Source organism: Osmerus mordax, chromosome 13 (assembly GCF_038355195.1).
Source record: "Osmerus mordax isolate fOsmMor3 chromosome 13, fOsmMor3.pri, whole genome shotgun sequence".
Lineage (NCBI taxonomy): Eukaryota > Metazoa > Chordata > Actinopteri > Osmeriformes > Osmeridae > Osmerus > Osmerus mordax.
Genome location: NC_090062.1, coordinates 10,436,222 through 10,449,980, shown reverse-complemented (window position 1 = coordinate 10,449,980; position 13,759 = coordinate 10,436,222). Strand labels below are relative to the sequence as shown.

General features: G+C 47.2%; 1 protein-coding gene across 1 annotated transcript; it reads right to left on the bottom strand.

The window, feature by feature from the left end:
• Window positions 1–2,968: 2,968 nt before the first annotated feature.
• phf21aa (PHD finger protein 21Aa) lies at window positions 2,969–13,537 on the bottom strand. Its single transcript, XM_067249441.1, has 17 exons — window positions 13,504–13,537; window positions 13,021–13,119; window positions 12,090–12,122; window positions 11,865–11,930; window positions 8,761–9,048; window positions 8,400–8,636; window positions 7,751–7,828; window positions 7,338–7,589; window positions 7,067–7,207; window positions 6,826–6,877; window positions 6,664–6,743; window positions 6,480–6,540; window positions 5,727–5,860; window positions 5,125–5,280; window positions 4,509–4,584; window positions 4,191–4,294; window positions 2,969–4,084 (listed from the first exon to the last, which is right to left on the bottom strand). Exons 1-17 carry the CDS (start codon window positions 13,531–13,533, stop codon window positions 2,969–2,971), a joined length of 3,003 nt encoding a protein of 1,000 aa, XP_067105542.1. The 5' UTR covers window positions 13,534–13,537.
• Between the last annotated feature and the right edge of the window lie 222 nt (window positions 13,538–13,759).

Sequence of the window (13,759 nt, the reverse complement as noted above, 5' to 3'; positions counted from 1 at the left end):
CATAACCATCCGGGGAGATGATGTCTGTTTCCGATACTTAGCCAGCATGAAGCAGGATATGGTGTTACAGGAGACTGAGCGCCGTCTGACTTGACGCGCTGCTCGTCTGAGATGATGAAGACGATGATGATGAAACTTTGTTGAGAAGAGGAAGGCTGCCTCCCCTCAACTAGAACTGTATGCAGATCTAGTACGCTGTAACACACTGTTCACAAGATGGATGGCTGTGACGAAGCTGGAGATCTGAAGCATGAGGTGATCTATTAAAACATCCATATAGCTGGTGGTACTGTATTATAATTGAAAGTGAAAGGCTTTTTATTTGGGGTTATTCTTTGGGTGTGTAAAACAAAAACAAATATTCATACGTGGCCCAATAACAATAATGCTGTCTAACAGTTCCACAGCACAGAAGACAGACGTTACACAGTACTGCTGCTAACCATGCCATCACTCCTTAAGTCTCACCTCACACACACACACACGCACACACACACACACACACATCTTTACTGAGGCACTGAGGACCCAGCGAGTCAGAGAGAGTCCAAAAGACAGAGAAGGCAGGAAGAGAATGATGATGAAGGTGAGGATGAAGGTGACAACATGAGGAGGTGTTTGTGAACAGATGTTTGTGGAGCTTGGGGTATTATCCTCTACAGAACACGCATAGGGACGCACTGGAATGTTCTGGACACAGTAACATAAAGGCAGAAACATCTCCTTATATGTAGATGTCTTGATGGCCGTCACCCTTGACAACAGCCAGGACACTACTAAGGACATAACACTGTTAAGGGCCATGAAAAAATATTCAGAAGTTTCCAGAATGGCCTGTTTTAGAAAACTAGATTCTAAACAGACCTGTTGGACAATAACTGGTTCTAGAATGACCTGTTTTAGAATGTCAACAGCTAGTCAACAGCTTTGTTGACATTAATCATCCTACTTCCAATTTCTTTTGTTAGTTTCATAGCTAGGCAAACGTCATGATGACATACAGCTGAGCACTGACAAATCAGAAAATAACTATTCACATTTCAGCCAATCACATCAGTTCTGAGAGAAAGACAACAAACAGTTCCTGAATTGTTACATCATCACAAACAGACAAATACTTCTTGCAGACACTTTAAATGACCAATGTTACAACAAACACAGGTTGATAATGGCCGGACAGGGTTTGTTAAGGCAGTCAGCAGAACAGAGAGAGTTCTATAGATGCGGGGAGGGTGGGTCTGAACACAACACACTCTACTAGACCATAATCACACACACACACACCCAGGCTCCCTTTGATCTCTGTGTAGGTGCAATCCTAATTGCATTTTCAAAAGTATCTTGTGCTTTCTGAATCACTTCATAATTTTCAGGCTATAATCATCCAATGATGAGCCTTGTAACCATCTCATTTTAAGTCTGAAGCGACCATTGTCATAGTTACAGGTAGGGAGGGAGTGCTGAGGTGAGCCATGAGATTGTTGGTGATTGCTATCTACAGTTACAGAGAAAAGACAAGACTTCACTGCTCTCCGGAACTTTCTAGAACCTTGTGGGACCTTCAGAAAAGTTCTAAAACCTGGCCTGCACCATCTGGTGCACCTTGACACATTATAACACCACATCACATTGGGTCTTTAAGACATGATATGTTGGTACATCTACAGGAACACAGAACTGAACTACAGAGGCTAATACTACCCTCACCCCAACCCCACTACTCCTGTTGGACAATGAACTGCATATATAGCATCAAGAGATTAACAGGGTTGTGCTTTTGACATAGGGATTTGACCAGCGAATGAGCTGAGACCTCAGATCTTCATGACACATATCTTACTGACACATCCTTTCACCTAGGCCCTTTGTTAGACCAGGGAGGGCAGGAAGCACACCTTTCTGAGGTCTAGACCCCTGGATCACACTCTCCTCTCTACATAGAATAAGAAAACCAACCGTTTCCCTGCTGTATTTGGACATAATAGCATTTGGCAGTTCAGAACTAAACGGACAGAACTCACATACACGTCTTCTCCTATAACACATACCTATTAACGGTGTCATATAACACATGGATGATCAACGAAACTGATATAAAAGAGACTAACAAACATGTATGATCATGTGATTTAGTGAATCTAAACGTCTGTGAAAGGAGGAAGACCTGAATGTGGGCAGACTCCCTCAGATGACAGCTCTCAAAGAGGGAGAAAGACACCTCTCCTCCTCCTTCCCTCTCAGACTCCTCCTCTTCTTAGAGCCTATCTGTTGTTTCTTTTGCTCATTTAAACTATATCCTCTGATAGGCCAGGTATTGGGTGTTGTGGGCGAGAACTATTGTAAGACAGTAAGTGTGATTGGGTGCAGGCCACGTTCATCAGGTAATACTTCCCTCTATTGGCTAATACTGCAGAAAACCAGACATGGTCTTCTGGGGACGCCTCATAACTCCAGACTGTTTCCTGCTTCTCGGGTGTGTGTGGGTGATAGTGTCGGGTGGTTGTGAGGGGAGGCTCTGGGTGTGTCCGGAGACCTCCCGCCACTGGGGGCGCTGTGGCAACTGCTTCAGGCACACGCTGGTGGGGTGGTTATTACTGTTTCCTCATCAGTCTGTCAGTCAGTCAGTCAGTCAGTCAGTCAGTAAGTCAGTAAGTCAGACCATGCAGCCTGAACTGGGTTGGGCAGACCACTGGCCCCTAAGTAATATACTGTACCTCATCTCTTCCCTCTATCTCTACTTGTCCTTCCACCCATCATCTTTCAGTCCGATGCCCATGGCCTCTCTCTGGAACCAAAAATAAGCTACTACAATAATGACCACCAAACACAGATATGTAGGGTTAGGATGAGTACAATGATGGGCAACTTTGGGAACAGGATACTTTTCCTCCCACGCTCTCTTCCTCCTTCTCTATCCCTCGCTCTCTTTCTCCTGCCGTCCTGGTTCCTATACCAGGGGTGCAGGCTGTTATTCTGTAACACCCACAGGGGGCGGGGCCAGAGTCAGGGGCGGGTCTGGAACTTTACTGAGGCTGCTGAGTCTCTCTGTCTGCTCGTCCTCCACACTCCCCTCCTCCATCCTCTCCTCCTTTTCTTCCTCATCCTCTTTTCCATTGCTCTCATTTCCATTCTCTTTCAGACTCTCTGCCTCCTCCTTCTGCTCCATCTCTTCCTTTGTCATCTCCTCCTGCTCCTCCTTTCCCTCGTCTTCCTCCTCTCCCCTCACTTCCCTCTTGTTCTCCTTTCCCTCTTCCTCCTCTCCCCTCGCATCCTTTTGGTTCTCCTTTACCTCTTCATCCTTGTCACCCCCCTCCTGCCCCAACTTTGTTATGTCCTCCATCTCCTGGCCCTCTTCTTCTGTCTCTCTTTCTGTTGTCTCCTCCTTGTCTTCCTCCCCCTCCTTCTTGTTGATTTCAGTGGCTTTACTGTTCAGGTTGTTCATCTTATTGTTGTTTACTATGTTGTTGTCAGGCTGCTTGGCCTCCTTTTCATGTTGCACCTCCGACCTCTCCTCCTCCAGTTTCACCTCCTCTTGTTTCTGCTCCACTTCTTTCTTTTCCTCTTCTTTCCTCTCCTCCTCCTCCTCCTCCTCCTCCGCCGCAGCAGCAGCTCCCTGGTGTGGACTCCTCTGCTCGTCTGGGCTGCTTCTGCTGCGGGTGTCTTTGCTCTCTGGGACGTCGTTGTTGTTCTCTGTGACGTCGTTGTTGTTCTCTGTGACGTTGTTGTTGTTCTCTGTGATGTCGTTGTTGTTCTCTGTGATGTCGTTGTTCTCTGTGACGTCGTCGTTGCTCTTTGTGACATCATTGCTGTTGACTGTGACACTGTTGCTCTCCGTGATGTCGTTGTTCTCTGTGATGTCGTTGTCCTGTGTTTCACCTAGCTCCTCACTGGTGGGTTCCATGAGGTCAACGGCTACACAGCCTGTTCCTTCATTGGTAGGGTCCTCTGGTGGTGGGAGTGTGGTCTGGGGAGGGGAAAGGGGCTTAAGACCCTTTATGAGGCAGAGTAAACCTTTGACCTTCTCCAGGGACGTCTGCATGCTCCTCTGACGACTCAGCACGCTGTTCTTACTCTCCATACACCTCTGTAACAAACACACACACACACAGGGGGACATACAGAGGATAAGGTCTTAGCTCAGGGGGGAGACAGCCAAAGTCTGCATCTCATCCACCTTCAGCTACCCGTACCGTGATGGAGATGTTGAGTTGCTTGACCCTGGTCTCCAGCTGCTCTCTCTCCTGCCTCAGGTCCCTGGCCCACTGCACCTGCCTCTGCTTCTCCTCCTCTTTAGCTACCGGGGGTTGTGAGAGAGAGGAACATAAAGAGAGGAACAGATAAACAAAGAGACATGTTCAAGTGAGAGATAGAAAGAGAAAAGGTCAGTATGTCAATAACATATGCCACATAATACATATCACAAGTCAAATGTAGTATCTGTCTCTTGTAGTGTTAGTCACTTAAAATATCTGTCACATGTAATATTACAAGCCAGGTCTGATTCTTACCTGCTTTGTAGGCGATGTAGGAGTGAACAATGGCCAGAGTTCCAGGCCACTCCATGGCGTCCTCTTTATCTAGCATCTAGACAGGAAGTGACATGAAATTAAAAGGACAGAACAAATTGAAATTGTAACAGGACATATGTTAGCAGGACTTAGTTAGCAGCTCATGTCCCTGTTACCCATGTTTTTAGTTACACTTCATTTGGCTGCATTTAGATACAGGTAAAAAAATGTATCGTTAAAATGTTGACGCCATAATATGAAAGAGAAATATGCAAATTTATGGCTAAGGAATAGAATGTTATTATTTGTACAGTATGGCAGACATGTCAATAAGAATATTAACCTAAACAGTGTGGCATCATAGCCTGTTAAAGCCCAGACAGACACTCAACAAACAGGCAACATCGGGATGATGGTAAGAGCATGCATCATGTCCAACAGTGATGATGTCATACATATGAGCCATAGTGTGTGAACGGCTTGTGTGTTCAAACGCATAGGAGACCGAGCTTACAAAGTTCAGAACAGTGATGTGTTCCTGTCAGACAATAGCTCGAACTGAGACACAAGTGCTTGTGTGTATCTGTGTGTGTGTGTGTGTGTGTAACAGTGTTACCTGATCCTGACATGAGGGGCACATCCACATGCCCCTGGGAACAGTTTTCAGGGGCGGAGCCAGGCAGTCCAGGTGGTACACGCGTGAGCACGTGTCACACATGAGCAGCTGCCCGCTGCGCCGGCACACGGCACACAAGTCCTCGTGCACGTCTGCCTGTCAGGAAGAACCACCCATCAACCAATCAGAGCTCAGTGGCTCAGAGCCAATCAGAAAGCAGTATACTGCTTTGCTCCCAGTCGATCTGAAATCTAAATACTGTAACCTAACCACTCAAAGTTGAGTTTGTTTTGTGCTAACCCTACCAACTTTAGAAAATACCCACTGTCCTACTACCTTGATTCATAATTTCCATACAGTGTATGTGTGTGTGTTGGACTGTTCTCTTTGTAAGCTCATGGATTAACACAGATACATACAGTTTACACACTTAAATGAATGAATGGATACATGAATGAATGGGTCTGATGATGTGGCCTGTTCCATTCTGTTGGGGGAACTGGGCTGTTAAGGCCTTTGGGAGAGACCTCTGTGGGGGGTGGTACGGACAGGGGCACACCCTCGGTCCTGCAGGTACAGTGGACTGATCCACAGCTACTTACATCCCCAGGGCCTGGGCCTGGCAGAGGGGGGGTGAGGGGGGGTGCAGGCCGGTGGAGTATGGGGGAGGGAGGGGGGAGGCAGCCGGGGGGGTGAGGACTCAGCTCCACCATGCTGCTGTGTTTGGGGGGGCGACCTGGGTGAGATGAGACACGACAAAAACACAAAACAAGACAAAACAAGGAAATAAAAAGGACTTCCTCTGACATACCTCGGATAATGGATCCTCATTGGCTAGTGGCGCAGGAAGAGGAGGAGCACAGACAGAGTTAGTACACAGTGAGCATGGAAGAGGAGGGAAAAGAAAAGGAAGAAGAGGAGGAGGAGAGAAGGATGAGAAGAGACAAAAAGGAGGGAGAGGAGGAGGAAGATGAGGGGGGAGAGCCGACGGAAAGATCAAAGCTGAATACCTCCATGGTGATGAAGTATTATAACATTAAGCTCTGAGTTAGGGTTGAGAATATTCTTTCTCTCTGGCTCCTTTACCATGAGGGCTTCTAGCCATACAGTGCCAGCAACTGCCAAACAGGCGGGATTTCAGCTATCGCCACATATAGCCAAACATAATAAGGCACAAAGACACTCTAACCAATCAGAACAGACCAGGAAAGCCTATCTGACCAAATCAGGAAGTCCCTCTGGCCAGTCAGATATGCTACCTGACTGCAACGGTTTGAGAGCAGCAGAGAGGATGAAGCTCAGCAGTGTGGCACGATGATGAAGGTGTGCTGCCAGGACAGGAAGTAGATACTGACCTCTCTTCCTGTTGGGCTGGTGTAGTGGAGAGTTAAGGTAGAGCAGGGTGTTCTTCTTACGCTGCAATAAACACACACAGCACACTGTGAGCTAGTGTTGTTTCACTGCGCCGGTCTCTGCACACACACACACACACACACACACACACACACACACAAACATATGCAAAACATCCAGACGAACCTCTGGTTCAAAGACTGCTCCGCTGTAGACAGGGTTAGCTGTTGTCCTCCTCTTCCTCTCCTGCCTGCGACTCTGGATCTCTGCACATAATAAGGATCAGTTAGGAGACACACTTACACACACACACACAAATACTCACACACACACACAAAGTGTACGTACCCTCCAGATGGTCATATGTCACCAGGCCCAAAGAAACCATGAAGGCTAATTTCTGTAGAGTGAAAAGACAGGTGGGGATGGGTAGAGAGAGGCCATGAGAGAGACATGGATAGACACAAGGAGCAAGAGAGACAGGGAGGGGACATGAGAATGTGGTGCAAGAGAAAGTCGAATCGTCTTACTATTGTATTTCATGAACAGTCCTGTGCTTCTACAAGCCCTTTCTCCAGTGTAAGCTCACCTGAGGGCTCTCCTCCTGCTTTGTCCTGGGGGGGGTCCTGGGAGGGGGGGTGCCGCGAGTGGTGGGGGAGTGTGGAGAGGGGGAGGGAGAGGGGTGTTTGCTGGAGGTGGACTTTATCTCACCGGTCTTGGCTTTCACAGTCTGGGTGGAGGGGAGAGATGACACTCACAGGTTATTATTACAGGAAATGCCATTCTGTCAAGTAAACATCCTGAAGTCATTCATGCAGATCAGCATAACATCTAATGAGATCTACCAGTCAGTCACTCACCTTGGAGGCCGGGCTGTGGCTGCTGCTCAAGTGTGTAGGGGGCGTGGCTAAGGGTGTGATGATGATGCCGGGGGCTGGGCTAGAGCAGGATTGGCCATTGAGGATGCGCACCTGCCGGATGGGGTTGGGGCTTGGCGGCAGAGATGAAGCTGTGAGCTGATTTGCCAGCAGGATTGGTCGTGGAGGCAGCTGGGGCGGGGCTAGCATGGGGGGAGGAACCTGGAGGACCGGCTGCGCTGGTCTGGGCCTTACCTGGTAGAGAGAGCAGAGGGATGAGTTAGGAGAGAGACACAGAAGATGAGAGTGCAACAATATCAACACAAGCAGAAACACCACACTAAACAACGGAGAGGAGAGGGCAGTAGAGTTAAGTAGAGTACAGCAAGAGAGAGCAGAGCAGAGGAGGGACTCACCTGAGGTTGACAGGCAGGTCGAGGAGCCAATCTGGGAGGGACAAACTGGGGAACTCTGATTGGCTGGCTCGTGTGCATCTGGGATGACATCAGCATTATTAAATGACTAAATGTAAATGTAATTATTAGATACATTACATTATTGGATGGTAATCCTCCCAAAAACATACACGCATGCACACCCACAGAAACATTTCTTAATTTTGTACTAGGGGTTATAAGCAGGCCCAAACGTAATATGCGGGTGCAGAATTCAGACGAAAACCCGCAGATTTCAAGTAGAACGCATTGGTCTGAGGCAAAATGTAAATAAACTTTTCAACTCATATTACGTCTCTATTATTAAAGAGTTAGCCAAAAATGCTAAGAATTTAAAAGGAAGCACTTATCGACCAAAATGACAGCAAGAGACAGGGCCAGGGAGTTTTCATGCGATCTTTATGAGGATGGATCAATACTTTTTTGCAAAGTCTGTCAACATTCAATCGGCGTCAAACTGTTGTGGAACATCTTCGGTCGCTCCGACATAAGAACAGGAAGGCTAGCGGAATTCCGCAGATTTCCGCAGATTTTCAGTCTGAATAGCAGCAGAAAATGTGAAAAAAATCTGCGTATTACGTTTGGGCCTGGTTATAAGTGACATACTCACCACAACAGTGCTCTTGGTAACTAGCCGCACCGCCTCCAGCCCCTGATTGGTCAACGGGCAGGTAGCCTGAAGGCTGACTGGTGCATTCTGGGAGTTGGAGTCGGGGTGAGTGGCACCAGGCTTGGGGGTGTGGCTGAGGGTGGTGACCATGGCAACTGAAGGCCGTGGGGATGGGATGGCAGAGAGCAGCAGAGGTAGAGACTTGGAGGAGGGGATGGGAGAACCTGGCAACGTGCTCTGATCAAGAGAGGAGAGATCACTCAGGGTCATGATAATAACTATTATATTTCGGTTGCACAACTTGTATGTGCTTTCCATGTGTTTCATATGAATACATGGGTGTGTGGGTGTTTGTGCGTACCTGTAGTGAGTTGAGGTTGTCGGGTGAGGGCAGGGAGGGCGGGGTATGAAGGGGCGGCAGCCCGGAAGCCCTACTCCCAGGCTGAATGGGGTGCTGGGGCTGGGGGAGGAGCTGAGGCTGGGACTGGACCTGGACTTCCAGCTGGAGAGGGAACTGGGACTGGGCCTGGACCTGGGCCTGGGCCTGGGCCTGGGACTGCAGCTGGCTTGCAAGCTGGGTCTGGGTTTGGAGGTCCGACTGGTCCTGTTTCACCAGCAGGTCTTTCCTTAGCTGCTCCACAACCTTCTTCTACACAGCAGACATGGACAGAATGGCAACAGAGAGAGACAGAAAGGTGGAGTCAGTGACAGAGAAACAGACAGGTCTACACATCCTGTTAGGGAGAGAAGTAAGAGCTTCCCCCACTGGAGACTAGACGGAACATACGACTTCCAGAGGCGTTCCATAGACTAAATACTGTATGTCAACCAACACACACACTCACAAATATGCATGAATATCTAACAAGCACAGGGATCGGAATGGCTCCATTTTCTTTTGGCAAGCTTCGTGTTTATCTTGTGTATTATACACTCACACTTTCATCCAGCCTTTCTATGTGTGCTGCCTCTGAAAGCTCTAACAGGATAATTGTACACAGAACTCTATGGTTAGTGCAAATGTGTTCCAATGATTTCTCTTTGACTTGGCAAGGCCATTCATGCATAAGCATGTGGTGCTCTGGACTGGCCAATAGGGGAGGGATGTAGCCAGTCCTTCCTATCTACTTCGCCTGACATCACCATGATGATGGACAAATCACTACTCATCACCATCATGATGCCTACTGCCAAGTGGACACACACACACACACACACACACGCTAACTCTCTCCCTTTGTCTATATCGCTCTCACACTCACACACACACACAAGGCAGCACCTACTATTAGCATGTCAGGTCCAGGCAGGCAGCCAGACAGCCCCAAAGGCAGACGGAAAGACAGGCAGGCAGGCAGATAGACAGGCAGATAGACAGGCAGGCAGATAGACAGGCAGGCAGTGCGGTAAGGCCTACTGACAGGCAGACTAGGAGTATCATCCAGGACTCAGCAGGAACCTCTCATATCGTATTCATATCCCTCAACCCATACAGTTCCTCTCTGTACAGCTGTCCACATAAATAAAACCCCTCCTTCACCTTCCTGGTTAGAGCCTTCAGCCTTCCTTAGATGAGTCTGTCAATCCCTCTACCCTTCTGTCCTCCTCCCTCCTTCCCTCACTCTTGCCCTGAATCTGCTATCTCCTATCATTCTCTTTTACTCCTGCTCTCAACATTTCGTTATTGAAACAGACTAAACCTACTGGTTGACATCTGGGGCCGCAGGCTGCAGCCCTGCAGCCTATAGGATGGGAGAAGTTTCTCCATGTGGTCCCTTCTCATCCTGGACTGGCTTGTCAAACAGCTGAGCTGTTCTGATTGATATTCCTCTCACACTGCTTCCACTCTCATACAGCCTCATGCTGCTATGTGCCTCCTTCTCTTCTTATCCTTCACTTCCTCACTCCTTCTCTCCACCCCTCCTTTCTCTCTCCTCCCTCCCCTCTCTCTTTCCTTTCTCTCACACTTCACGTCTCCATCCTCAAGTCTCATGCTGCTACCTCTCCCTCTCGCCGCCTCATCTCGTCTCTCCACCACCCCCCCCTCTCTCTCACTGCTCCCCCTCACTCATCCTCTTCTCTCTCTCCCCATCGTTCCTCTCACTCTAACCCTCCCCTCCATTTCTCTCAAGCCCCCCTGTTTCTCTCTCCTTCTACAACCCTTTTCTCTCTCACTACTCCTCTACAGTCCATGACATTTCTCTCTCTCTCCTCTATCTATTTTGCTATCTATCTCAAACTGCCACTGAAGCACCAGGTTTTAAGTAGTTTATCTTATCACTCAAAAGTGTATAAATAGTATGTTATAATAAAACCAGTGTTACAGTTTCAGTAACACATTTACTTTATACATACCTACATATTACAGCTGTATTGGTATATATACTGTGTATTGCAGCAGTATGACAAATTATTTAAACAGCAGTAGAATGCAACCACATCAGCTTTGCTTTGATGTTTATTGACTTGCAGCAGGTTGACTACCAAGTTGATAATCTTTCAACTATAGCTGGGGTTCTCAGCAAAAACGTTTTTTGGTCCTTTGTGGACTGGTTTTTGAGGGTCCATTAAGTTGGAAATTTCTGATAAACCTGGCAACCCTGTCTACTCACTGTGGTTGGTTTCTGACTGACCTGGTAACCCTGTCTACTCACTGTGGTTGGGGATGGCCTGTCCCAGACACACATTAACATGTTCCAGTGTTCTTCCTCTCCAACTGGACAGATGGACAGATCCACAACACCCTCAGAACAAACCTCCTACTGACTATGTGGCTGCAATGCCCCAATGTCTCTTGTGCATGCTTGCTCTCTTCCTCCCTGTCTCTCTCTCTCTCTGTCTCTCTGTCTCCCTCTCCCTGTCTCTCTCTCCCTCGCCCTGTCTCTCTCTCCCTCGCCCTGTCTCTCTCTCCCTCGCCCTGTCTCTCTCTCCCTCGCCCTGTTTCTCTCTCCCTCGCCCTGTCTCTCTCTCCCTCGCCCTGCCTCTCTCTCCCTTGCCCTGTCTCATTCTCCCTCACCCTGTTTCTCTCTACCTGTCTCTCTCTCTATCTCTGTGTCTCTCACCTACATACACCAACTTTCATCACAGAACTATCAGTCTTTTGCTGTCTATGGTGTTGTTCAGCATCAAAGCCCCATGAAGACATCATCAACACCAGCGATACCTGACTTATGTGACTCAGTTAGAACTACACACAGCTAAAGGAGTAGGTACATTCACATAGATATACATGATAGACATATACAAGATATACACCCAGATATACATGTATATCTGCTAGTACACACACACAAATACCCATTCAAACAGGTGTACATTTCATTGCCAGCACACATACACAAATACACACACACACATTCTCTTGCTAGCGTACACAGACCAACATGTGTATGTTTGTTTGCTAGCACACAAATACACAGACATATATTCAAACACATTCACACACATCTTGGTTTTTGTCTTTACCTGTTTGTCACTTAGTGTTGTGATCTTGGTCTGGAGTTCATGCAGCTGTTTCTTTAGTTCAGTGTTCTGCACATAGACAGGAAAACGAGAAAATTAGTTAGTATGTGATCAGTATATCATTTGTAGGTCAGAGTTGCCAGAGATAGTTTAGTTAATAGCTAGTCGGAGTTAGCTCTCCTCTACATTTAGACATGTTATAAACAGTTAATTCAAGATTTCTCTCACCTGAGGATCCTGCTTCATCTGGGCCACCAGTTTCTAAAACAGACACAGAGAGTTAGGAAGCACAATGACTGTGGCTGTTTACACACACACTCAAACACACACCAGTAACATAGCAGCATTGAACTATAGGGTTGTTTACACACACACACATGTATTTAAGCTATAAATAGGAAATCTATGTTTTTCAAGGTTTTTTTCTCCGTCTTTCACCCTTGTGGACAGATAGCTACAGTTTACAGGCTGTGTCACAGCACCCTCTTTAAGCAACAGCCAGTACTGCAGCATCAGAGCACAGGCACAATTTCCAAATGTACACACCAGACTGGAATCGCTCCACTATCTGGTACAGGGCTCTTCTGTTCCAAGAAAGATAACCTATTGGGGGGTTTGTCTTCAGGTGAAGTGCATGGTCCCTCTTTCTAGCCAGCTATGGTTGGAGTTCAAACCTACTGGACAGTAGGCTCCCCAGGAAAAGGCTTGGAGTGAAAACCTACAGGAGGATATATTTCCAGGAAGAGGGTTGTGACACCCACAAAAAGGGGCCTAAAGGACAATCCACCAGGTGAACCTCTATCTAGAGGAGAACCCACCTGGTGAGCCTGTATCTACAATATAACCTACCTGGTAAGCCTTTATCTAGAGGAGAACCTACCCCGTAAACCTTTATCTAGAAGAGAACCTAACTGGTGAGCCTTTATCTAGAAGAGAACCTACCTGGTGAGCCTTTATCTAGAAGAGAACCTAACTGGTGAGCCTTTATCTAGAAGAGAACCTAACTGGTGAGCCTTTATCTAGAAGAGAACCTAACTGGTGAGCCTTTATCTAGAAGAAAACCTACCTAGTGAACTTGTATCTAGAAGAGAACTTACCTGGTGAATTTGTATCTGGAAGAGAACCTAACTGGTGAACTTGTATCTGGAAGAGAACCTACCTGGTGAACTTGTATCTCCATCTTCAGTGCATCCTGGAGGTCCTGGAGCTCCATCATGAAGCCCTTCTGACTGGAGCTCAGACCAGGAGCTCGCTCAGCCTAGGGGGACAGACACTCATCAGTACACACACATGCACACATGGGCACACACTAGGGTTGCCAACTTCCTGAAATGGAAATAAGGCATGTGGGGAGGGGAGTCACAGCCTCTGTTTGGGTAGTGGAACATAACATGACAGACATGCTGAGGGAGAACAAGGGTTTCCTGCTATCAAATTGCCCAGTCGTATTAGTCTAACATGCAATGCTTCTCTCCATAGATTTGTACTGAATTGATTCTCCAAAAAAAGGAAACAAAGAGCGTCCTGTATCAGTTCAATATGGAACACGGCTTTTAGTTTCCAATTATGGGTTTATTCTGTATTTTACAGGACGGTTGGTAACCTAAGCACAAACACACACACACACACACACTTGTTTTACCTTCACACAGTCTTCGGTTTTGAACACCATCCAAGAAGCCTAGAGTGGGTTCCAGCTGGATGATGGAGAGAGACAGGAAAAAGAGTGTGAGGGAGAAAAAGAGTAAGAGGCAAAAAAGAATAGAGAGAAATTAAGGAAAGAGATTTTTAAAAGAATGAGACAAGGCCTGCATTTCACAGCAGTTAATTCCCTGACTCAAGATTTCATTCCAACAGTTATGATTAATCTGTGTTCACACATGGGTTTTATGATTCTA